Here is a 24658-nt window from a genome sequence, read left to right on the forward strand (position 1 = left end):
TATTTAAATGGTTTTGTATTTCTTCTTCTATCATCTTTCAAGGCAGAGAGCTCGACAGTCGATCACTGCTTGTACTTTGTCGAATGATCCAAGCTGCCATCCGATGAAGTTGCAACTGCGCATTACTGGATTTAACCACGTTCGTACAAGTTGAAAGCCCCAACCCAAGCAGGCGCTATTACTTCTTTGTGCAGCTGCCCGGATGAGGTTGCGATGGCGATTATACCGTCAGTTATCGATTTTCCATTAGAGCTGCATACGCAGATTATATTTTTACAGTATGACACCACCATTGTTATTATGACAGATGCTGGGCGCTCTGCCCCGTCAGCCATGCCACTAGCAGGTACCGCCACGCCAAGCCTCACGCCACTGGTCCGCCAACCCCAGATTAGTCCGCAAATTCCTCCTCAGTTAGCAGGAGCGCATCCAACATCCTGCCCATGTGTATCTCCCTCCCGTGCAATCCGCTAACAAATCTAAATCTCAAACTGATACAACATCGATAAAGCACAGTCGTCCTCCAAAAAAGCCACCTGTAACTCCAACTTCAGCACCGGCTTCATATCCGTCTCCGGCCCCGGGTCCAGGTTCAACTGGAATAAAGGTATATGACTTGCGCCCCGAGGACAAGATCCTGGGCGGCCTTTCAGATTCCGAACTTTATCCACTGCAGCCCGGCGTATCTGGTAAGCAAGCATGGCTTACTGGTAGGATCATCACATCCTTCCCAAAGAACCTGGGCCTCCTCTGCGACATGGCGACCTTTGAAGTCGTAGAGCCCGGGTCATCTGGCCGTTTGCTATCGAAAGACATTCGCAAATTTGCCGAGACCAACGGCGCCATGGTTGCCATCTGCTTTAACAGCCATTGGGTTTTAGTCATGATCTGGCCCTCGCGCCGTGAGGTTAGGATTTGGACTCCTTTCGGTCAAACAAATCGGACAAGCCAACTGAGTCAGATAGGCCAATAATGAAGTACGTTGGATTTAACATCCAGCGACTTTTGGGCATCGATCCACCAACATTTGAGCCCTCCGCCTCAGCCACTGCTTCCGGCTGGAAAATAAAGTGGGAGCCATGCCCATAGCAGCAGTCTGACTTTGACTGTGGGATCTCCGTCCTGGTTGCAGCGACCTTTTACGCGACCGGCCACGAAATACCTTCTTCTTTGGCTTATGACCTGTGGCGGCGGCTACTGTTGGTGTTGGAATAATAGTTACTGATATCGCACTTGGGCGTACGGATGCACGCTGACTAGCTTATATCACGTACGATCCTAATTCCTAACTTTTCGGGTACCCACAACTCCACACCACCCCTTTATCCTTTCCTGTAGCCAGATTGCGTTTTCACTCTCTTTTGTATGTAGAAGACAAGACAGATAATTAGGTATAGCGAATCGCACTAGTTACATTGTCTCAACCCCGAATCCCTACGCGTAAACGAGGTCTATGAACAGTTGGCCATCGCTTCAGGAAATGTGTTTTCGCTACCGAAGATGGAGGAGCTACCCGAATCCCTCCGCTCGCTGCCTGCAAAGCCAGATATCAAACTGATTAGAACACATATTCAGAGGCTACAGGATTTTCAAGCCCGCCAAGTCGCTCGAGCATCCATTGTCGAGGCCCTCCCCACCGCAACGCTTGTTGTAAAAAGTCTAAAAGCCCAGGTGGCGGAAAAGTACATGCAGACGCGTTTTGTCGATCTTGAGGATCTGTACTTTAGACTCCATAATCTCAGTCTCGATACTTACTCACAAAAGTTGGACGTGCCTTCCGATTCTCGATAGGCCCACCTTTGTACTATAGCGGCGTGTTTGCATGGTCAACAATTCATCCTTGGCAAAATCTGTTTCCACACAACTTGTGCGATCCTTACTTCCATAACTTTCCTCCCTACACAATTCAATTAAAACCTGCCTAGCATAAACTGAGTGACCACAGTATTTGTCTGCTTGGGCGGCCGCCTGGCGCGGACATTAGCGATGAAGGGGCTTTTGCGGCGCATGTTGCGCGTCACGTCGATTGCGGAGTTGCAAGGACGACGCGTCTTGCAAGTGGACATGGATGGGCATATTGAAGTAGCAATTTATCGATAACAACAGAAAGACCGGGGCTGATTTGGGCCAAGGGCGAGGGCTGTGAGGGTGACTGACCCTATGCGCCCTCGAGGCCCTCGAAGGTGGGTGGATGTTGCCAATTCTCTGGGTGCTAGCAGGGGCTGGCGGTTGAGGGAGTGCGAAACAAGCTCCCAGTGTGTTGAACACAACCAAACCTAGAAATATTCCACTCCCTAACTTCACCTTTTTTTATCAGCGCAGAAATGGAGCTGCAGGATTCAATCTGCTAAGGAATGCGGTCCGTTGTCACCAATTCTAATGTTGCCTTGCGTACCTCGTCGCTTTCGCTGGACCCGTAATTTGCCGCCCCAGGACGGCCAATGGGGTTGCGTTTTTGCCACAAGCCGAGAAAGTGGAGGGCCTCCTGCATAATTGACAAAACGTAAACCTACGGGAAATAGCTCTTTCATTGGTCAAAGATAAGGGATGGTGATTGGCCTAGAGGAGCGTATCATTCCGCACGTACAAGGCCAAAACACCATTGGATATCGGCTCAAAGCCGAAGAGCCAAAATTGATTGTGGCTATGATGCGTGGCAGCGAGCCCATGGCTAGGGGCGTGTACCAAAATTTTCCTCTGACGATGTTTGCATTCGCCAAATACCCGCATGAGCTTGCTACGAGAGACGTTGTGGATATGGAAAGCATTCTGTTAGTCGATTCAGTCATCAACACGGGTAAGAGTATGATTGATTTCGTCGAGCACATCCGAGCTATGAACTCCAAAGCCAAGATTCTGCTCGTTGCAGGTGTAGTTCAGGCTGGTGCGATCGAGCTTGAGGTGGATGGAATTTCTGAAGGGGGTAGCCTTCGGCGGAAATTAGGGTGGCATGGAGACGTGGGCATTGTGGCGTTGCGGGTATCTGAGAACAAGTACACTGGTGCAAAGGGTACTGATACAGGGAACCGATTGTTCAACACCACGCATTGGCACTGAGAGGGTACTGGGGAAGCTGTTGCTTCTCAGTCTTACAGCATTGATTGCAATTGGTATGCAGCTTGGAAAAATGCATATCATAAAATTCTAGTTTGCGTTTCCAAGTCCTTCGCATGCTCGAGTGGGGAATGATGTGTGCAGGTGGTGGTGAACGCCTGTCAATGTTTGCACCTTCACAAAACAGACAGCATGATTTGGTAGGTTGACAATATAGCCCTGCATACAACTAAGCCATTCTGAGCCGTTTATCCCAATCGGAAGGGGGTCCATCACGATGCAGGAGGCCCTCCGTTATTGCGGCACGCTATCTACGGCACGGCAAATTGCGGACACCAGCAGGGCATGGCGCATTGGTGATACGTGGCGAAACAATGCGGAGGTTAACTCCGCTGTTTGCCGCCCAGGTCCTTAAATCAACTTGCAGTCTTGCTCTAAGTCGCCCAAATGGCAGGCCTCTGCATAGCTTAGAAAATGCGGGGGCAAAATTAAATTAATCGCGGGAAAGTACTTCACTTCTTACGATAATTTCACTACGAGAAAAATACACAGCATAGCAAAAAGTCGGTTATGAGGACAGATTGGTTTTGGCTTTATTTTGGAGCTTATTTTAAGAAAACAAAGCCCAAGATGATGAAGTTATGGCGTATTAAATGGGCAATGTTTTAAAGGAATGGTCGTGATTTGGCCTGTTGGCGATCAATTTAATTTTGTCCCCCACTTGGGAGCCTGGCATGCAGCCACTGACCAGCATTCGAAATGCAGGAGGCCCTTCACGGGTGTCGATCAGTTCAGGATTGTGGGATTTGCAGAGTTTTGGAGACAACACGTTTGATAGGCAAAGTGATTTTACACACATCGGGTCCAAAGTCCTTTTTTGCACCAGCTGGCCATACCCATTTGCTTAGGCAATTTTGCAGGTGCTGCCTTGACAGGAACATGGATTGGTGAGCTGCCAGGACATCGCAGGCAAACACAGCCAACATACCTAGTTGCGAATAACCTGGTTCCACAGATCGAGAGGAACTTTAAATCGAAGTGAGTGCGGCACTTAGTGTTCAATAATCAGAACAGAAGTATGCGAGATAGCTCGGCGGCAGAACTTGTGGATCCGTACATCCTCCGAACAATGCCTCACTAACGTAATTATAGCGCTTGTCATCAGAAGCCCTCAACCCCACCCCCTAGTCTTGACCGCCATGAGCAGCTCAAAAGACAAATCAAGCTGGCTGACAACATCCTGGTACTCAAACCGATCCAACAACTCCTTGCGTTGCTTCATAACATCAACCACGATGTCGCGCAGGAGCCTGTCGCTGCGGACCGACGTTCGGTAGACCTCCTGCACCGCCTCGAAGAAGTCTGGGTGATTCCATTGCTTCTCAGCCTCGGCGCGAAACTTGCGCGCTGCCAGACCCTTGAGGTCGCCGACTTGCAAGTACTCGGCCAAGGCGTAGACGTGGCAGTGCGTGAGGAGGAAGGTTTTGTCAAGCAGCGATTCGGCAAGGCTGATGGGCTCCGAGTGAGGGTCCTCGGTTGATGGGCCCGCTGGCTCGTCCATGGCGATTGACTTGCCCTTTTTCTTTTGCTTTTTGCCCTTTCTGGGTGCGGGAGGCTCTTCCCAGGGATCATGAACCTCGGGCTCTGCTGGAGGATCCCCGCGTTCGGCTGTAACATCGTCAGCCTCGGCAACTGCAGCGGCAGGAAACTCGATGTTCGTAGGTTCTTTCTTGATCTCGAATCCCCAGGCTGGGCTTTTGTGCAAAGGCTCATAATCCGTGAGATAGAAGAAGTCGATCACAAGCTTGACTGCATCTGGGTTATGGTCGGACAGGTCTACGCAGGATGTGCGGTTCTCCTGGAAAGTAGCTCAGCTTCAAACCTTGTTAAAGTCTTTTTAGTGCACGCGTGCCGTGGACTTACCTGCATATCCGCTTTGAAAGCGGTCTCGAAGTATTTCGAGCGCGGGCACATAATCGCTTTGTGGACATGATAGGTATCGTGGCCGCAGACGATAGTCATGTCGGAGTAGTCTCCACTGATGCGAAGGCTTGAATGGTAAAATCACTGTTAGCTCGTTTCACGACTTGATGCTATCTTTGTGCTGACGCACCTCTTCAGCGAATCCCTCAAGGCCTGTTCTGGCGATGTATCCATCTTGAGCGTGGCTTATGCGTCCGTCAGAGTTGTGAGTTTTGTTGGCCACTTGACCTTGTCAAAGACAAGTTTGAGAGCCGGTCGAGGACTCATTGGCAAACTGCGGTTGCCAAAGTACAGCCATGTACCCTCCTCATTGCCGGGTTAGGTGGCAGCGTTGGCCTATAAGCATCGCGTTTTCCCTAAGCACACCAATGAGCAGGGAGCACGTTCTCTGCGCAATAGCAATGGAAAATTGCAAACGGGTCGTATCCGATAGTCCATTTAGCTCTTTCGGGGAATGAGCCATAGGCACCTTGACAAGAGAGCCATTGCTGACTACCAGTACAAAACTTTGGCTGCGATGCAACGCAAGAATCCACTAACAGCGCCGGAGAAAGGCAATATGAAAGGTCTGGACTTGGCCATGGTTGTGACAACTCATCAAGTATGAAAAGCAGCTGCAATCGCCATGCAGCAATCATCGCTGCGCCCTAACATTGCGGTGGACCACCCTTTGCGACCTGGTGAGGGGCTTCGAACTCCTTAGCAATCTACTTCATAGGCATTGTCGGACCGCACTTCCGAGAGTTTGATTTTCTTTAAGGCATTTACATGACGTGCCGGTGAACGCACCCAGCTCTAGTGTAGTGGGTGACTCCGCCATTGCGACTAGATGATATCCGGCCTTTTTCACCCCTCTATTGTTGTATATATCGCCCAGCGGTTTGATGCTCAATCACTACGTTACCGGGTTGCTGGGCGCGCTTATCAGTTATCAAGGCAGCTCGGAGTTTGTGAATTTGCCTGGAGGTTTTGATGCGTATCCATACACAGAAGATATAATCCCTAGATTATCCTTCGCTTGATCAAAACAGCCCGCTTAGCTTCGTCTAGCACACACAGCTGGTTCCCGTCCTTCCCAACCATCACTCTATAGAAGTTGCACACCCCATACTTGCACACGCAATGCAGGCCAAAGGCAGGCGTCCGATCACGCCCATTGACCTGGAGCCTGCTCGGCTCCCGGCAATCGCATAACGAGCTGTCGAGTTTCGTACCCCGGTCGTCGGCGAATGTGATAAATTTGTGGCAGGGTTTGCATTTGAAATAGGGACGCCCAGCGTTGCCGTTTCGGTTTTCTGGCCCGACTCTCAGCAACGAACTCTTTTTGGCACAGGACTTGCAGGTTGGTGGAATTTTGGGAGTCGTTTCCCAGTTCTGGCCGAAGCTCATCGACGCGATCTGGGCGGTGAGACGGTCCATTGTGTGCAGTGTTGGAGGAGTGATACTGTTGCCAATCTTGAACGAAGTTGTCTGCAAATTGTGACTCAAAATACAATATCGCTGTTAATTTCTTGGCTGTTCAGAGTTTAAGCTCCGAAACTTCCAAGGTGGGAACAAGGTAGCATTTGATCGTTGTCACTGGTGGTGATGAATTGGAACAAAAAGATTCGAGGCTGATAAAAAATCGGTACTGATTATCATCCTAAGCAAAAGGTTTTGCTCCATTAGGGGACGAGCCTTCTACTAACCTTGATCGTCCCCCAAAAACGGCTCAAACGAAAGAGCTGGGCTGCTGCTGCTTTAACCCTCCATCTGTTGATAGGAATTGTATGATCGCAGCGATCGGTAAAAGACAATATAACAAATTAACGGTATTCTTATTGATCTCTATCTTCTTCTGTAACTATCTACGTATTCGCATGGATCTGTTGGAATCTCTGCGACGTGTTCCAAGATCACGTGGTTGCACACGTGATCTATCCACTCGCATGTCTGCCGATGAACCAACACCATCAAATTTTGTTCATTGGTCTTGACAAGTTCAGAGGTGTGCTGAGTGACGTGGACAACTGCAGCCAGCCGCATATGACTGCGTTGCAACTGAAAGCACGAGCCCTTCTGATTTGTCGAATCAAATCTGGGACACAGAATTTCATCCTGACCAGTAGAATCATTTCCCCGCTTGCAGTGGTGCGTCTCACCGACACGCAACTTGACTATGGGCGAAAACAACTCGGCAGATGGGTCGATATGGACCTGGTCACTGTTAGCGTCGTGAAGCTTGATAAGCACAACGCCCCCGCCATCCTTCTCTTCGCGGCCGTCACCACCGCCGGCAAACGCCTTCTCAAACACACGACGAGCCGACACCCGCCAGGTGCTTTTGGAGCACCTCCAGCCCCTTGTCGGAAGACCGGTCCTCCTTGCCCGATTCTGCCAATCCTGCGGGAGGCTCTCCATAGAGTAATTGAGTAAGCGTGCAATCTGATTTGTGGACCTGGGGCGACAGATTGCCAGGTCCGCCTTTTTGAAGAGGACGACATGAAGTAAGGCATTCGCCACAGCACGTTGACAACGCAAAGAGAGAAGAAAGGATAGGACAAGACAGGGCGTATTTCATTGTGTTACATTGCACTCACGACCCAAACAACGCTTGTGGATGTAATGATGGTGCCCAAGGTTGACTTTCTCTCCGGACTAGCAATGGAACGAAGATGCCAGCTGCAATGCAAGGCAACAATCAACAACAACGTTGGAGAAAGGCTGCATGATCGAACTGAACAAGGTGGTTGTATTTGCAGCAATTCACCACGCATAAACTGCAGTGCAAGCGCCATGCAGCAATCGTAGCTTCCCCGCAGTGATTGGGGCAGTCTAGACAATGCCTGCAATGTCGATGCACTAACAATGCTGTGGGCCGCTATTTGAGACCTGATGAGGGGCTTGGAACTCATTGACAATTTGTTTTCAAAGGAACGATGAATGAGCCATTCACATAGCAAAATAATGCCAACACTGGGTAGAGGGCTCAATAACAGACTGTCCAGCATTCGGTAGAGACGCAACGAAGTAAGGACGGGTGTCTGGGCCGCCACTTCCGACAGCGAAAAACAGTTTTGGTGACGCCTCCAGTGATGGCTTCGACAGTTGCGACGAGGACACCTCTTATGCAAGGATAATAGCATCTTTCCCTCCAACTGGGAGACATAACTGTTCAAGTCATATCCGATGAGAAACTTGATATCACCAAACCAATGCGTAATGATCCTGTGATGCCCATGTACCAAATCCGGCCTTTGTCCAATTTGGGCTTGAATTGATGGCCTGAAAGTTTGAGAGACTTTGTGGTAATATTTGCGGCCAAACCAATGAAGGGTTGACACGTATTGGTGATCGACTTTGTGACGAAACCGCGAACAAATTCCTGGAAGACGCCTAAAAATCAACTTCACGGCATGCATATGCGAAGCTGAGATGTTGGTGAATGCATATTGCAACTTGTCCCACTGCGGCATAGCCTTATCTTCTATAGCCGACATCAGCCCACTATCGTATTGAACACCTCAGGTACCAAAGCATACAATTACATCTGACTTGGCGCGAAGATGAAGTGTTGATATCAATCGTGGACTGTCTTTTCGAAGGCTACTATCTTGGCGGTAATTCTATTGGATTAGTGACATGTATTCAAGGTAGTGTTGCACTTGGCAAAGCAGATTTAAAGCCCCAGTCCTGTATGCGTAATTCAAAAACACCCCCTGTCATTGAAGGACTTCAGCAAGCCATCTCAAAACCAGACATATATAGCTCAAGTTTTATTGAGTTGCAGATATTCTGCCCGCTTTTTGCTTTACCACTCTGACAGCTGCATGCATACGGTCTTCTTGCATACAAACATAACTGTGTAACACACCATGATCAGTAGATTACTACCCTACTTCAGAATGATGCTGTAACTTTGCGGTAGATGACGATGTGTGGCAACTCTTCACAAGGTGCAGCTTGTTATCTGCACAAAGATGTAGAACTGCATTTCTTTCATGCTGCTATGAGGCACGTTCTGAAAAGAAAAACATGCTGATAGTTATAAAATCATCAAACGATAATTGTTCATGGCTCCGCCAGGTGTTCTTCAAAAGAAGCATTGAAACTTTGGTCTAGTTAGTTATAAAAACGGATGACGCCCTTGTTGTCGATTAAGTTATAACGTTGCGTACCCCCTGTTCGGCACCCCCCCTGTTCGGCACCCTGAAAATCTAATAACAAAATGCCTACTTTTATAAACTGATTTAAATATAAAATTATCAACGCACAAAAATACAATCGTTTTCAGGCTGTTCCAGTTCATTAACCTCTTCTTCATCAGCTAAAGGTTCCAAATCTTCTATATCATTTTCCTGCAATCCAATAACGTTCTGTTTGCTAACCAAGAGCTCGTTTGGATCTGGAATCACCCTTTTCCTTTTAGCCGGCCGTATTACCTCCAACTGTGCTTCCAATAAGCTGATTTTTTGCTGGGCATTAGTTAAAAGGGTATGTTTGGCTTCGAAGCTTTTTTGGACTTTTGCAAATAAAAGACGTGAAGTAGCGTTGGTTTTATTGGATTGGGAAAATTTTTGCAGTTGAAGTCGGATATCTCGGGTCGTTTTAGGGGTTTTCCAAATAAGTAAAAACGGGTCGTTAATTTTTTGGGTTTGGCTTTCCGGTGTTTTATGCCTTGGCAAACCGTTGTAAATATTTATTTTTTATAACGTTGGCGTTGCTATTTTCTTACGAAAAGGGCCTGAAAGTGGTTTAACCAAATTCACCGGCCATAACCCCTGTGAGGATCAGGCCCCCAGACCTACCCTCAGAATCACGACTCGGCTCTACCAGCCACGCTGAGCCAGGGATCGGACAAAGGGATCCACTGACCCCGGATTTAAACGCGTCTCTCCAGCGCGTCGTCAATCATGATTTCTCTCTTCTCTTCAGTTTAGAATTTTCGTTAATAGCGCCTAATACACTGAGGTTCTCCAATGTATGCCTGGCCGTGACAATAATTACCGCAGTTTTCCTTTTTAAAAGCTAAAGCTCCTAATGGCGTCCATAACGACCCTCGGCTCACGCGGGATTACAAACTGGGCTGCCTGGCAACACGAGGTTGCAAGGTTCTGGACTCGGGACGATGCCTTCAATGTTGCCGACGATGTTTTTGATGGGCCCCGTACGTCTACGCTGCGCTCACAGGATGGCGGAAGCCATGGTGCCTCCGCATCCGCCAAGCACGATGATGTACATATGATCAAGAGGGCTTTGCGTGTCCGTATAGGTGAAGGAGAGGGAGGTGCTGGGCGACAAGAGTAAAAGGAACGAGTTCGGCTTTTACTTTCAAGCGCTGGAGCTTTGTTTCTGACGCGAGGCAGACGACGGCGGCAGAACGAAAGCATGGGTCAAACAGGGCCGATCATTGTCTTTGCCGAGAACGCTCAATACGTCGATAGCTACAGGAATGCTACCCTGACCATGCGGTAGAGACCTTATGTTACGAACGGATATGGCAGCCGTTGCGCCACACACAGCAAAAGCTTCGGTAATGAGGTAGCTCATTAACCCCTATTCCACCCTTACTGCACGGCCATAACACCTTATTGGCCCGGATGCAACCCGTTGTCACAATTTACCACTTACTCTGGTCGAATGTCTCCGCAGGACAGATTCTGGAATCGCACGACTCCCAGATGCACCAAAACATTGACACAGAAATTCAGAACATTCCTCAGATGAATTGAGCTGATAAAGGTTCGCCCAGCGACTACACCCACGCTGAAACATGGAGAGGGTGCAATGCCTGAAAAGCTTTATATCCGCAAGGCTGCCTCATAGACTTCCTTGATACTTAGTGATACTAAAGTATCGCTCGTTCTTATCTTATCTTTAGATCACGTGACATTTGTGTGCCCTGCCAATATCATCCGTGCTACCCTACCCGGGGGTAGGATGAGTGACTTGTCCCGCCCTACTCCGGTAGGTGTAAAAATCCGCACACCCGCACAGTTGTGGCAAATGGATGGGGCGGACCTTGAAGACAAGTATTATCCTGTATATACTTGTATAAGAAGTACCTGTGGGCCGTAGTTTGTCTCCGTAGCCAAAATTGTTTAGCGTTGAGAAGGTTCGTTAAAAAGGCACGGTGGCTGGGGGGTGGAATTTTTCGCCTGATACCGTAGTAAGCTTCTTGTCCTTGTGGCCCTGCTGATCTGGCCGTAACATATAATTAGCTTCGGAACTGCGCAAATCACATTACTCGGGGGCTGTGCGTTGTGGGCCCCCTCAAAGAGAGGGTTACAAAACCGTGATTTAAATTGGCACTGTACCGCGAAATTTCTGTAAAGAACAGTACTAATGACAGTGCGCTGACTGTTTGCTAACAAAAAAACCATGGTTCAAGCTTTTGACGCACTATATTAGATAACTGTGTAGAAGCTGTTTTCCCCACAGAAACAAACTGGGTCCGGCTACAGCTTCGGCACACCGACTACTTGAGCAACAAATATCTATCACTATTACCCTTTACGACCGGACATTCCTTCATCTCACCGCAAGAGTTCACTTCATCGTCATTCAAGATGCCCGTAGTCACCTACTCTCTTGATAATGCCATCGACAAGTTCTTCTCGGAGGCTGGGGCGTCATCCTCCAGGACAGAATGCGACGAGTATGCGCGCCAAATTTGCGGCGGAGAGGTCAAGCCCAACTATCACCAAGGCATTAGTAGCTACACTGTCATTGCGGGGCCGAGCAGCAACAAGATTGTTCAGTTCCGCGATAAGACCGCACTGCTGGATATGAGATCTCTCGCTCTGGCAAAAGAGATTCACCCAGATCTTGTCTCCAGCTGTTCGGAGCTAGGGTGGATCGGCCACACAAAGGGACAACAGCTTGCAGTATATGAGATGGATAGGCTTCCTGGAGAGAACTATATCACGGCTTCCATGTCTTTCAAGGGTGAACAGCACATGCGTACAGTGACTAGCCTGGCAAAGTTCGTCGAAAATGAGACTTCCTCTGCTTCTCCTAGTAACGCTAACTGACATGACTGATATGTAGGTTTTTCGCACAGTCGTGGCAAAGAGGCATGCCAAAAGATCCAAACTTGATCGACTTACCTGCCGTCAGCGCCGAATGCCACGCCAGATTGGAATACCTAGCTGGTGCCTTACCCGAGCGATTTATCCCTATAATCACCCAAGTGCAAGCCACCTTGCCAGCCCTTCTTGACGGAACCTATCCGGTGGTCCTTACACATAGCGACTTGAATCAGATGAATATCCTGGTCGATCCCGTGAGAGGAAACATTACAGCCGTTGTTGACTGGGCTGGGGCAAGCTACCTGCCCTTTGGCTTTACTCTGTACGCACTAGAGCACGCCCTAGGAAAGATGGACTATGTCGGATGGAAGTGGATCGACAACGTCAATGAACTGAGGAATGCGTTTTGGAGTGTCTTTAAACAGAATAGCGGCATATCTGAAGCTCAGATGGACCTTGCTAAGGTTGCAGGCAAGGCGGGTGTTCTTGTTCGATACGGTACTCCTTTTGACGCTAACTTCACGGGGATGTTAGGGGTTTGTGACCCGGACGGGTGTGATCTTCGAGAACTTAATGCGTTCCTATTTGAACAAACGACTTGATCCGCCAACCGGTTGACATCAAGTGCGGGAACGAGTAAGATAGATACTTTACTAGTTACTTGCATAGTACTAGACGACATTTGGTGTTACAGGAGTTAATTTGCAAGATGCAACCTGGGATACAGCTTGCTTCTTCAAGCCACGTTAAAATACGCGAGTCTCTTTTTTCTCGCGATGCTTTGTCAGGCCTTCGTGCCTGAAGCTTTGGCCGTTGCACATATAACCTTGAAGAAAATGGGTGGAAGGGTCAGGTGCCTATGGCACCACTAGATTAGCCTGTCAGCCTTCTCCAGCCTGTTGATATTGATGGGTCATACAGGTGGGTTAGGCGTTAGCCTAAGTGCGGCTGAGCTTATAACCGTGCACTAAATGCATTGAAACAAGAGTGGTATTATGGGTACAATGCATTGGAATTTGGGATATATATATAGTATATTTATACATAAGTGAGTTTTATACATGCGATTTTACGCATATATTTAATACAGCCCAATCACATCCTCCGACACCCACCACACGGCGAATATATCACCACATTCGCCTGCCACAAAATGTATGACAGACTGGCCCCTGACTCAAATAAACCAGAAAGGTTGCGCAGATTAGAGACGTCTCATTGGTAACCGCTATGGAAACAAGCAAACGAAGTCTAGCCCTGTTGAGTAGCAAGAGCCCGTCACGCGGGCAAAGACCCTAGACAGAGAACCTAGTTAACGACACTGGCCTCACGCAGTGCCTCTATAATGAGATCCTCCACATCTACGGCCTCCACATCCGGCAATGCCTTGCCATCAGTGAAGACCTGGTGTGTGCCCTTTGTCGTCTTGGAGTGAGAAGACTCGTTGCCCTTAAGCTCAGTGAATGGCTCCAGATCCGCGGCGTTCCAGCCTGTGGTTCGGTACGTCTCGGTTGGTTTGACCGCAGTGGAGGGTAGCATGACGGTTCCGTCCCTGTCCGAGAGAACAAATTCCTTCATGTACTTCCCGAGGCAGTCCTGCTCCAGAACCTCGATGCCGATGACGTCCGTGAGGTTGTTCAACTGGAAATACTTCCGCGCGGCGTAAATGAAGGCATCATCGTTGGCCGTCATAACTGGGGGAGTGCCAGCGCGGTACTCGTAAGGGTGGAACTGGTTGTCTTCGCACAGCACGAAGACGAAGCCGTGCAGAGCGCTCAAGTCCAGCTTGTCGGCTTGGATAGGGCGGGTCCAGAAGCCTGGAAGCTTGTTCATAGGTCGACCGAACATGACATTGCCCGCGGCCATCTTCACGTGTCCGTGGACCAGATGGAATCCAAACTTGTTGTGGACGTTAAATTTTTTGACCAGAGCCCGGAGGCCGGCGATGAACACATCGTCCACTTGAGGCTGGTCCGCGTCGTCGGGAAGGGAGTTGTAGCTTTATCACTAGATATTCAGCGCAATTATTTGAACTTTCTTACATAAAGGGAGGCTTACAGGGCGTTAGACCTGCGCATATCCGCCAAGGTAGGCTTTAGGTGAAGGCCGGGGATGGATAGAATCTGGCGAGGGGGAGGGGCTATTGCGGTGGCCATGGTGGTAAGTGAGCTTTTCTTCTTCTCTTAAGTGGTTTTGGGCAATATGAAGGTAGATTGTTGCTTTAACAAATAGAGGAATAATCTTTTTTTTGGAATATCCTGGGCAACGAGAAAACTTCGCCGATGGGTGCAGAGAGGAGGCCAAAAACGATTTTCAGGCGAGGGAGAGTCTCATTAATATGCTTCGGTCAAAGTTTCGATCTACGTCGATTAGACCTTTGATGGTCACCCTCGCGTGGAAGAGGGGAGGTTATACATACTGTAAATGCCTGGTTCCCTTTAGGATAACTAAACCACGCTAAACATGCCTGCAAAATCGCGATTTGTATTCCGAAACTGGAAGCACCCTCTTTCTGCCCAACATCCTAAATTACTGCGGGACAGCTTCATCCTACAACACCCCTGAAGTGACAGCGAAGCAACATATGCACATCATAAGACCGCTTGCAGGAGCAAGGAGGTTGGGAAAATGGATAGTCTGGGTGAATGGAGAGTAGCTTCTGTGTCGCACCGTCAAAAACGTCGAATGGGGATCCCGCCCAGGCGTCATCAACTAAGCGACTTCGTGGCGTGACCACGTTGGGTTTCCGTAAGCAGGGAGCAGCGGGGCCATCTGTGGCTACACATCGCCTGCTACGCAAGACTAATTGAGCCCGTTTAGGCCAGGCCGTCCTAATTGACCTTTATTACTCAAGACATGATCACCGCACCTTTGCTGCGATCCTTACCTGAATTTGTCCTGCTGGCTGACTCTACTATACATTATGAGTCAACACGAGGGGTGCATTATATGCAGTATTCCAGACCTAGTAGTTTAACCATCACGAAAACTAGACACCTGGAAAAAGCACCAGAGAACACATCTACACGCGGCAAGTAATGTCGTGCATCAAACAGGCCTCTAGAACACCGCCAAATCCCCACCATGTCAGCGGATTACTATTCAGGCTTAGCGGATTATCAGGTACTTTAAATTTTGAGTGTCAAGATCACATACCCCACTTGGGGAGTGGCTGTCATACTCAGGAATTTGGTATGAGTTTGGATTTGAGGTGCCATGTTTGGGCGCACTGTGGTACTGTCGTCGCTTATGGATTGGTGGCAGCTAGCTCAAGGAGCTTGTGCCAACAGGTGGGCTGCAAAAAGTGAACCTTCAGGGATTCCTTGTCTATCGGAATGGAACAGACTCCTCGGCTAAGACCTATCTGAGATCAGCCTGAGCTACCTTGTGAGCCGGTTATTGATGTAACGCATTGGATCTTGGATGCAACATTACCCATATCTTGTCCCATGCAGCCAACGGTGCGTCGGACTGATACTGTGGGTAGTGTTTGGGCCGGATCAGCAGCTTCGTGTACGCCCAGCCCTACCCCGACTAACACGGTTTATCGAGCAGGGTTCGATGTCTTCAAGCATTCGCATGCTCATAACAAGGATGTTTTTGTACGGGAAATGCAAGTCTTGGGTGCAAGGATCAACTTTGGTAAGCGTCCGTTGTTGTTGGTACCCAATCACAACCCTCAAGTCATAACCACTACGTCCAAAAGATATTTCTGTAGCTCCACACTAACAACGTGAAGGGCGGTTGAGCACCCCGGTGCTTCTCGTGCTGGACATTCGATCCACCCCACCCTTTCGACTTGCTTTCGACTTTTTTCATTCCCCCTCTCCGAACCTGGTGGTACTATACCACCCATTACTGGTATAACACAACCACTACTGGGGTATCGGCTTCCGCATTTCGAAGAAATGTCCTTCCTGACCAATCACATATTTTAATTCCGCCCCCTCTTAACACTCGGGCCCGCTTCGAAAAAATGCCCGCATCTCAATTGGTCAGCTTCATGAAATTCGCGTATTTTATCCTTGGCCAACTCTAGCGACATTCTACTAGCTCCAAACAGCACCTCCCTTATCACTTGACAAATTTGACGCCGTCCCAATTTGCCCTGGCAACCGCGAAGAAATATGGGAAATGTTTGTCGATACATGCATAAAGTCAGAAGCCTAGATCGACTCCAAGCCAGCTACATATGAGCGTCACAGTACGCCTCTGCGTCCGACAACTGCTGAAATCCATGTACGCCAAGGGGCTTGGTGCGATATCTTGGCCAGGCTAGGTCCAGGTCGAGGCATGGCCCACTTGGGTACTCAGGTCACCCATGCGAGGACCTATTGGTTATCTACGTGGATTGATTCGCAGTCTTAGACCTGCAGGCAGATTTCGGTGGGCCGGATACTTCCCAGTGCTCTCGGAACCATTGGCAGCGTCAAAGCTGCATCAGGCATCAGGCATCACGCAGGAAGCGCTTCCTATTGGCCCGGGATAAGGCATTACCTGATTCATAATATTTCGAGCTTGGTAGGCGGCTAATTAATTACAAGATGGGAGCAATGCCGGAAAGCACCCGTAGCCCGCTTTCGAGTACCGCACCTGAGCTGTGCGGATTGGCCTGGAAATCTGCTAACGGATGAATGTTGCAGGGACCGCAGACTCCCTGGCGCATGTGGCGAAGCCCGCGCCTATCACCTCGCCAGTAATTTCCTGAAATGCCCTCACAATGTTGCTCACCTTGTACCACGCAGATGATGCATACACAGGCCAGAGTGTGGAACTACAGCCGGCAAGTCGCTAAACAGACCAGGATATCGTCACCAAAATTGCTTGAACTGCTACATCCGGAAAGGCCTGCGCCGTCGTTGTATCGGCCTTGGTGTCGGTACGCTGATAGCAAGCCAGCCATACAATCCAGCCCAAGAGGATTATCCTTTTGAAAATAACCAACTGCATTCGACAGCAGACGCAGTTCTACCAAAATTACAGGGTTTGGTCACAGATCTGGAATTGACCGGATGTAAGATCCGATGGCCACGAAAGCTGCATCTTATGTTACGTGGAAAGTCCTCGTGACCTTTTGTACCCCGCCCGCCCGGGTAAGTCTGGCTCATTTTCTGAAAGTTGTCATCAGCAGAGCTGATCTGATGTGCTAACCTGGCGAATATCGTGATATCGCTCCTTTTGCACCCAAAGAATACCAAGCAAGGATAACCACGAGACAGATGAACAATTTCCACAAAGTTACCATCCATCCGAGTCTTTGCAGGGATTCCGTACAGAGCCATGCCAAACCCTCACTGTAAAAACAATAGTCAGCTTGCAGTTCAGATGCCGAAAAGCAGAATACTTACACACTGTCGTCCCTTGAAGATTTGAGCCTTTGTGCATCTTTTGAAATTGGACCAAAAAGACAAAACGTGCCCAATCCCAAAGCCGCGGTCAACGCGATTAAAGAAAAGGCTGCTAGGTACAACGGAAAGCCTGTTTGACTAAGGACTTTAACGAGGGTGATGAAGGCCGATTCAACTTTCAGCATGGTTTTTCCGATAATAGTAAGCGAGTCGGATTTGCGGATTAATCGTTTTACTAAGCGGTCGTTCGTTCTTTTCAGCGTTTCGTCTGTAACGGCATTTAAAATGGGCTTTATAAAGCCTCATAAACGTTCCTGAAGGAGGTCCAGGGGGAAGGAAATGGCGGCAAGTAAATTAATTTCGACGTGCAGGAAAAACAGGACGGGATTACACCCGACGCACATCAATAATAAAAGTGCGTGCGGAATGTATTGACAGTTCCACCAGGCACCCCTGGGGCGGTGGTTACCGAGCAAATGAGTTTTTTCAGTTGCGAAAATTTTGCAGCAACATAAAACAAACCGGGTGTGGCGACTGCGATAGGCAAGCTGTATCTCTGGCTCAATAACACCCAGCCCATCAATTATATTCTCTCGGAACTGTGGGTGGCTTGGGCAGCGTCTTCCACCGGACGACGTGATAGGATAATGAAGCTGTGCGATGCAGATAGCAGATAGCCCCACCGGCAACCACCATGATGGCTTGAAAGTTCTAGATTTCGCAATACGAAGTCTGCCCCTGCTGACAACAATGTGGCTTGGTTGCGGTTGGCGCGATTTGGTTGCTCGGATTGGATGGCGAAGCGGGGTTTTCTGCCACCCGACGTTAGAATAAACCGGTATCAAGCGGATGCAGCTGCGGGTGTCTTACACGAACGCGATGTTGGTGGTTCCGCGATTGCACGCCCAGAAGTGTGTCGGGGTTTGGGTTGCGATGCCGCCGCATCGATGTGGTTTGATTGTATGGCACGTCTCCGTAGCAATCGCTGCCATTGTAGCTGTCGAAGCCTACGTGGCCTACACTAGTGTTAATGTTCATGGTTTGGCACTAGGAGGGTGACGAGATGTTTGCCAATCAAAAAGGAGTATTTTGTCAGCTGAGTGCCGGCATAAAACCGAGTGTTGGCACAATTCAGAGTGAATTCAACTAATTCCTTTACTTGAAATTCCATCCCGGCACCGCGGCAGCCTAGAAACACCAAAGCCTGCCTTGAAGAAAAAAGAAAAGAGAGGGAAAAAGCCACCTAACCACAGCAAGTAGCCTTGTTAGTCAGAATATGACATCCACTGTTTGGGCTAAAAGTACTTAGGTCGAAGGACGATGGCATTCAGGATCTTGCCCATATGGGTCTTTTCGATCGACTCGCAGTCACGGCGGACCTTTGTCAGGTATACCTTAAGGAAACTGACGGGACTATGCTCAAAAGAATGCTTGAGGGTCTTTCCAGGGTTCGATGCCGGGTCGACGAAGCCGTCAGCACAGACCACCATTCCGTCTTTCCCACCACCCTCCCAGTCCAATCCGAGCATGTCACAAAGGGCCGTATAGTCGGCAAAGGATGAGATGTAAAGTTGGCCGGCAAAGAGGTTCAACTGGAGGATCAAATGCCTAGGCACGGACCATTCGGCTGGGAGAGCAGGTGTTGGGTAGAGGCGAAGATCTTCAAGGCTCTCAAACCCAAGTGTTGAGCGCGGCGCATATAAATGCAAAGTAGTTTTGGCGTTGTTCCTGACAGTGGCCAGCAAAGCCTGCGCCTCAAAAGGACTGATGATGACGAGGTGCTTTACAACGCCGGACCTGTCATCTCCATCACCCATGCTTGTCAGAACCCACTGGACAGGGCGAAGATACTGGTCTTGCTTGGCCGTCGCCTCGAGTTCGACAGTACTGGCAAAGTCTAGAGTGACCAACACATCTTGAGGAAATTCGCTCAACTTGGGCATAAGCTTGGCCGCGGTGAGTAGCTCCAGGGACTTAAAAGCAGGCTTGAAAGACGCAGACCCGGCAGTTAGAACTCCCGTCTTGGCAAAGTTGACGATAACGGGGTCGAGTGTGTGCATGACCGGCTTTGCAGGTCGTGGGCGTTTAACCTGCCCTTCTTGCTCAATCTCGGGAGCAAGCTCGCGCTCCTGCTCTTCCTGCAGGACGGCCCAATCGAGATTGACATCGCCGAACTGCGCGCAGTGCTTGACTATGCTGGACGCGCCCTCGTGGCTGGAGGCGTCTGCACAACAAGGCTTTTTCTGGCGCTCGCCCGGCTTGTAAAGATTCTCAATAGTCTGTGCTTTGTCCTCCTGGAATTTGATGGCTTGCTGAGGGGACATAGTGGCAACACTCAGGTTTCCATCGTGGGACTTGTTCCAAAGGTGCTTTTGATGGCCAAAACGACGACCTTGGACCGCCCACAGTGGTATGCTGCGCTGTATGTCAACCCACGTCTCGGTGATTGCCCAGTGCAGAACGTCAGCCAGCTCGATGCTATCTTCCTCATCCTTGTGAACCTTCTTGAGGATCTTGACCTTGATTTCGGCCGGAATACAAAAAACTACCGTTTGGCCCTTGCCTAGCTTGCGCATTCTCATGCAGGCTGTTACGGAATGTTGAAAGGAAGCTCAAGTTTAATGTTAGACACGAGATGAGCAAAAAGAACAAGAACTCACCCTGAACCAAGCGATCCTTGGTCAAATTGGCCCCCAATGTGACGGCGGCCCGACAGTTGTCGGGCAGCTTCAAATCAGTGTCACGATTATGAGCCTCATCTAGAAATACCAGGCAAACATCAAGTGCAGTCGCAAAAGGGCTGGTCTGAAGAAGCTCTTTCTTGCCACGAAGATCAACCACGCAGAGATTGTCATTGTCATCAAAGTAAACACATGCCTGCTTGTTCGAGGCAGGCCCCTGCTCCTGACGCATGCGAAGCCACTGCTTCGCAACTAGCACCAACGAACAAATCTGAACTGGGCGGTTTCATGGCCCGGTCTTGGCTTTCGCGGCTGATTGGGCTGTAAAAAGTCCCAGGAGAGGCCGGATGTGTTTCCCGGTGTTTATACTCAGCCTCCGTGTGCAAGCGAGGTGCCCAGGCACTATGGCTCCTTCTTTTCTTGATAGCTCCCCAGTATATCCTTGCAGCAGACACAATTCATCACGGAGGCCTCCTTATGAGTACATCTGCGGTCACTGCCATGTACCACAGTCAGAATTCAGTGAGGTTGTCAGTGCTAAAAGTTCGAATATTATACCTCTGAAGCACATTGGAGTTGCGAACTTGCACATGTCACTGTCTGTGAGGCATCTCATCCATTTTGCGTATGTGATCAGGAGGCTCAAACATGTATGACGAAGATTGGGGGTGAAGCTGATGCTCAAAGGAGGCAGTTCCGCTGGTAGCCCTCGCCCGTCAGCTTCTGCTCGAAGCGCACGTCCCGCGGCTTCGGTCGGGCGTTGGGCGGCGACTTGACCACCTCGCGGTACCGAGAGACAGGCCGCTCTGAAGACATCTCCTCGGGTGCACTCTTGGTTTTGCGCCGGCTTACCGCTACTATTACTGCTGTCTCGAGCTTTCTGACCTCTCCATCATGGCTCCTGATTATCAGAGGGGTCTTGGTCGGTTGAGCGTTCAGACTTGAGTTTAGGCTGGGTTAGTTGGTGGTTGCCTTATTTCCCGTAGTTCGCCAACGCGGTTTGGTGGTGTTCTTTCGAAAGGTATCGTGGCGCTGGGGTATGGAATTGGGTCAAAATCGATTTGGGTCTGACTCGTTTCTATTGGCCTTTCCTTCCACCGAGCCTTTTGAAAGGGTAACTTGGAGTGGCATTCCGGCAGTTAGCTAGGAAACATCGGAGAGCAACAAATTTCGGCTGTCAGTCTGTGAACCGAAGCCAAGCCGATGCAAAGAAATTGATGTGGGAGAAGGAGGAGATGGCAGACCTTTCGCTAAAAACAGATGGTTAGAAGTACGGAAAAGTACCACAGTCAGAATCTAGCAAGCTTCCCTGTACAAAACTTTGACTGCTATACTTTTGAGGCACATTAGGGGTGGGAACCTGCAAACCACATCCGATAGACTGAAAAAAAAACTTTTAGCCGAGTTTACCGCTTGTCGTACTCATCAAATAGCGCCTGCAATGCAACCCAACAATCACTAAAAGCGCCGGAAAAAATTCTAGATTGCGAATAAGCACGGTGGTGTGATGTGATTGGTAACAGGACGAAAGTAGAGAGTCGTGGGATTGAACCCAAGCCTGTTACACTGGTTTTCTTCGGTCAGGTAGGTTTCCTAAGGGGTACGGTGTATGACGGGTTTGCTCCTATTTGCCTTGGCCTCCACTCAGGTTATTGGGAGGATGAATTGGGGTAGCATTCCGGCAATCAACTGGGTTACATTATGTCAATCTGCACTTGACAAGATTGTATGCTCTTTCTGGTTTACAAATGAGGTATAATTGGGCAAAAGGAGGCCATACACTGGGCGGATATGCATGGAACCTCTTTATTGGCGCGCTGTAGAGTTACAGCAAAATTTCGGCCATCCGTTGTTGTTGTTGTTGTTGTTGCTCCCCCACCTTCCCGATTTTGCTAGCTTTGGTGGACTTTGCCTTTACGCAGCAATACCGGGTGGACTAATGAGCAACCCGTAAAAGACTCAAAACGTATGCATGGCACCAAACAGAAAGGCTTGGTCAATTCGGGAACAACGAGCGCCCAGTTCGCTTGTTTTCAGAGCTACATAATTCACACTCTGGAGAGTTTAGGGGCCAAAGCAGGTATGATTGATTGATGTTCCGGGCGTCCTGCGACGCAATATCTCGATAATTTCTGCCGGTGTCTTCCATGTGCCAGTCCTGTTGGCCGCCTCCATAGCCGGCTGTTCGAAAGCGGACGCACAGTTGATTATAAAACAGCAATCGACCTTAGTCCCCGACGAGAAAGACCTTGGGATGTGGGAGGAAACTGATGTCCGAGCTTGGGGCTGTTATCTATGATGTCCAACCAGCAACGCACCCATAAATTTCCTCATTTGTACACGACATACCAGAAATCCTTGAACCCAAGACTGCACTGCCATGAGTCAATGTCCAGAAACTGCGCCCAATTGAGCCCCCGACCTTTCTTTGGTTATAGCACTTTCAAATTTCTCGGGTGAGACTCAGGATATGCTGGCCTTAGACTGATGTCCTCGTCTCAAGCTGCCGCACTATGGTATGATTTGAGGGTAGTCTGCCAACCATGCGCTTGCTCCATTTCATTCCATGAAACCATGACTAAAAGATCTTCCACATTTCGAGCTCATGCGAGGCTGAACCATTGTCCAAACACATTGTTAGGATCAAAACGCTTCTTCAGCTCCTGGAGGCGGGGTAGGCTGGAGCCATAGATGGCGGCCAGGTCTTCGTCACCATGGGCAAAGTTGACGTAACTACAGCAAAAGGGGCTTTTGTGAGCTTCTGCCATTCCGAAACTAAGAGGAAAAAAAGTGAAGAGAGCACTTACGCAGGGTTGCGTTTGCCGCCGGCAGGACCGCTCCAAATATCACGCACTCTGGAAGCAAAGTCAAGAGCTTGGCCATCCAGGGCTGCGTCCTTGTACCAAGGAATGACAACGGCCTGACCGAAGGAGTTGAAGCGCAGCTCATCGTGAACGGCGGTAGCACCGCGACCAACGGACTGAGCCTTGGTAAGGTTGTAACGCTCAACAAGGACAGCCGAGTTTTGGGCACCGGGCAGCTTCTGGAAGCTGTCGTACAAGTCCCAGACGGCGGGCCAGGACAAGGCCTTCATGTTGGGGAGGGCAGTGGTGAAGGCGGGCTTCCGGTCGCCACGGGCACAGAAGAAGTCGTTGGGGGCGTTCCAACCGGTGTACGGGGCGACTTGGGAGCTCTGGGTGAGCGGGGAAAGGGCATAGAGAGGTGCGAACGCCTTGCGGCCAGCCTCCTCGCTCCCACCGCGGAGGAAGCCAGTGACCATGATGGCCGAGTTGGAGAGGATGAAAAAGACGACCTGCTTGGGCAGGAGGGGTAGGTCTTCCACGGCCTGCGCAATCTCGGCGACCCTGGAACCGTCAAAGGTCAGAGTCATGAGCCAGGCGTTGCGGTTGGCGGTGGGGACGGCCTTGTAGGTGGCGTGGGTGACGATGCCGAAGTTGGGGCCAGCGCCGCGCATAGCCCACCAAAGATCCGGGTTGGAAGACGGGCTGACATTGATCGCCTCCCCGGCAGCGGTGATCACCCGTAGGGACAGCATGTTATCGACGGCCATGCCCAGCTCGCCGATGAGGTTGCCATAGCCGCCACCGAGGCCGGCTCCGAGTGCGCCGACGCAGTTGCAATTGCCAGTCTGGACGAGCACACCAGCCGCATCAGCAGCGGCGACCACGTCGGATATGATGGCACCGCCGCCGACGCGGGCAGTCTGCTTGTCTGCACTGACGACGACCTGATTCAGGCCCGCGAGGTTGAGGATGACGCCAGGGGTCTTGAACTTGAGCGAAGCCCAGCCATTACCGCCGTTCTGAGGGAGGAAAGGGACCTTATTCTTGCTGCAGTACCTGACCACCGCTTTGATGTCGCTTTCGCACGTGGCGTTGACGACAACAACCGGCACGGGCGCGTCGAACTCACTCCATCGCTGGCGCAGAGACACGCCCACGGTGGAGTACTTGACAAGGCGCTCTAAGTCGGTGGCGACAGCGCGATAGCCAAGTTCGACTGCCGCAGATGTTACCACTGTGATGAGCTGCAGGCCAGCCAGAAGGCGCTGCAGGTTCAAGACCGCCATTGCGCAGTCAGGATTTTCACGCGAGGGTGGAAAAGAGTGTATAAGGTCGGGATGGAACGAGCGTGGGTTGGTGGCCAAGGTACAGAGGTCGCTTTGGACAGAGGTGCTCCCTTGGTTGCGCTTATGTACGGTCCTTGAGAGGCACGGACTGTGTTGTTGGGGTCCCCTGGAATGGACACGGTTCTTGACCCGCTGCGAACTGACCAATGGTTACTGCGGAGACCCGCTGATACCTTTGACGGGGGACCCTTGAGCGATCCAGCCCGGCTGGCGTCTATTTGGACGCTGTTCATCAAAAGGTACACTTTCTGCCTTGCCACCGACTGCAAGTTTAAGGGGAATAGGCAGCATCTGTCAATCCCGGATGCTACCAATTCTGAACTTGCCCTAATTATTGTTGTGCGTTATTACATGATACGGGATTCTTGGATTATGTATAGAGGGGATGCGCCATTTTTCGGAACCCCTTTGGCGACATTCCTGAAGTAATTA

The 24658-nt window shown here is 50.0% G+C and overlaps 9 protein-coding genes across 9 annotated transcripts; 2 read left to right on the plus strand and 7 right to left on the minus strand.

Moving 5' to 3' along the window:
• Positions 1-479: 479 nt before the first annotated feature.
• PgNI_12237 (uncharacterized protein) lies at positions 480-846 on the minus strand (the record flags this gene model as incomplete). Its single annotated transcript, XM_031132191.1, has 2 exons — positions 480-596; positions 709-846. The coding sequence occupies 2 exons, from the start codon at positions 844-846 to the stop codon at positions 480-482; spliced, it is 255 nt and encodes an 84-aa protein (XP_030976199.1).
• Positions 847-1558: 712 nt separating this feature from the next.
• PgNI_12238 (uncharacterized protein) lies at positions 1559-2009 on the minus strand (the record flags this gene model as incomplete). The annotated part of the gene is made up of 3 exons (XM_031132192.1): positions 1559-1659; positions 1756-1804; positions 1941-2009. The coding sequence occupies 3 exons, from the start codon at positions 2007-2009 to the stop codon at positions 1559-1561; spliced, it is 219 nt and encodes a 72-aa protein (XP_030976142.1).
• Positions 2010-2547: 538 nt separating this feature from the next.
• PgNI_12239 (uncharacterized protein) lies at positions 2548-3057 on the plus strand (the record flags this gene model as incomplete). The annotated part of the gene is made up of 1 exon (XM_031132193.1): positions 2548-3057. The coding sequence occupies one exon, from the start codon at positions 2548-2550 to the stop codon at positions 3055-3057; it is 510 nt and encodes a 169-aa protein (XP_030976141.1).
• A 407-nt stretch (positions 3058-3464) lies between these two features.
• On the minus strand, positions 3465-6849 carry PgNI_12240 (uncharacterized protein). The gene is made up of 5 exons (XM_031132194.1): positions 6726-6849; positions 5168-6667; positions 4978-5104; positions 4207-4912; positions 3465-4092 (listed from the first exon to the last, which is right to left on the minus strand). The coding sequence occupies exons 2-4, from the start codon at positions 5209-5211 to the stop codon at positions 4226-4228; spliced, it is 858 nt and encodes a 285-aa protein (XP_030976237.1). The 5' UTR covers positions 5212-6667; positions 6726-6849; the 3' UTR covers positions 3465-4092; positions 4207-4225.
• Positions 6850-6864: 15 nt separating this feature from the next.
• Positions 6865-7437, minus strand: PgNI_12241 (uncharacterized protein; the record flags this gene model as incomplete). Its single annotated transcript, XM_031132195.1, has 1 exon — positions 6865-7437. The coding sequence occupies one exon, from the start codon at positions 7435-7437 to the stop codon at positions 6865-6867; it is 573 nt and encodes a 190-aa protein (XP_030976238.1).
• Positions 7438-11474: 4037 nt separating this feature from the next.
• PgNI_12242 (uncharacterized protein) lies at positions 11475-14699 on the plus strand. Its single transcript, XM_031132196.1, has 2 exons — positions 11475-12001; positions 12067-14699. Exons 1-2 carry the CDS (start codon positions 11586-11588, stop codon positions 12647-12649), a joined length of 999 nt encoding a protein of 332 aa, XP_030976235.1. The 5' UTR covers positions 11475-11585; the 3' UTR covers positions 12650-14699.
• On the minus strand, positions 13356-14203 carry PgNI_12243 (uncharacterized protein; the record flags this gene model as incomplete). The annotated part of the gene is made up of 2 exons (XM_031132197.1): positions 13356-14046; positions 14106-14203. The coding sequence occupies 2 exons, from the start codon at positions 14201-14203 to the stop codon at positions 13356-13358; spliced, it is 789 nt and encodes a 262-aa protein (XP_030976236.1).
• Positions 14700-18690: 3991 nt separating the features above from the next.
• Positions 18691-20903, minus strand: PgNI_12244 (uncharacterized protein; the record flags this gene model as incomplete). Its single annotated transcript, XM_031132198.1, has 2 exons — positions 20056-20903; positions 18691-19982 (listed from the first exon to the last, which is right to left on the minus strand). Exons 1-2 carry the CDS (start codon positions 20306-20308, stop codon positions 18691-18693), a joined length of 1545 nt encoding a protein of 514 aa, XP_030976233.1. The 5' UTR covers positions 20309-20903.
• A 1181-nt stretch (positions 20904-22084) lies between these two features.
• PgNI_12245 (uncharacterized protein) lies at positions 22085-24483 on the minus strand. The gene is made up of 3 exons (XM_031132199.1): positions 22884-24483; positions 22426-22809; positions 22085-22343 (listed from the first exon to the last, which is right to left on the minus strand). Exons 1-2 carry the CDS (start codon positions 24164-24166, stop codon positions 22680-22682), a joined length of 1413 nt encoding a protein of 470 aa, XP_030976234.1. The 5' UTR covers positions 24167-24483; the 3' UTR covers positions 22085-22343; positions 22426-22679.
• Between the last annotated feature and the right edge of the window lie 175 nt (positions 24484-24658).

The sequence above is a fragment of the Pyricularia grisea genome (genome assembly GCF_004355905.1).
Source record: "Pyricularia grisea strain NI907 chromosome Unknown Pyricularia_grisea_NI907_Scaffold_11, whole genome shotgun sequence".
Classification (NCBI taxonomy): Eukaryota; Fungi; Ascomycota; class Sordariomycetes; order Magnaporthales; family Pyriculariaceae; genus Pyricularia; species Pyricularia grisea.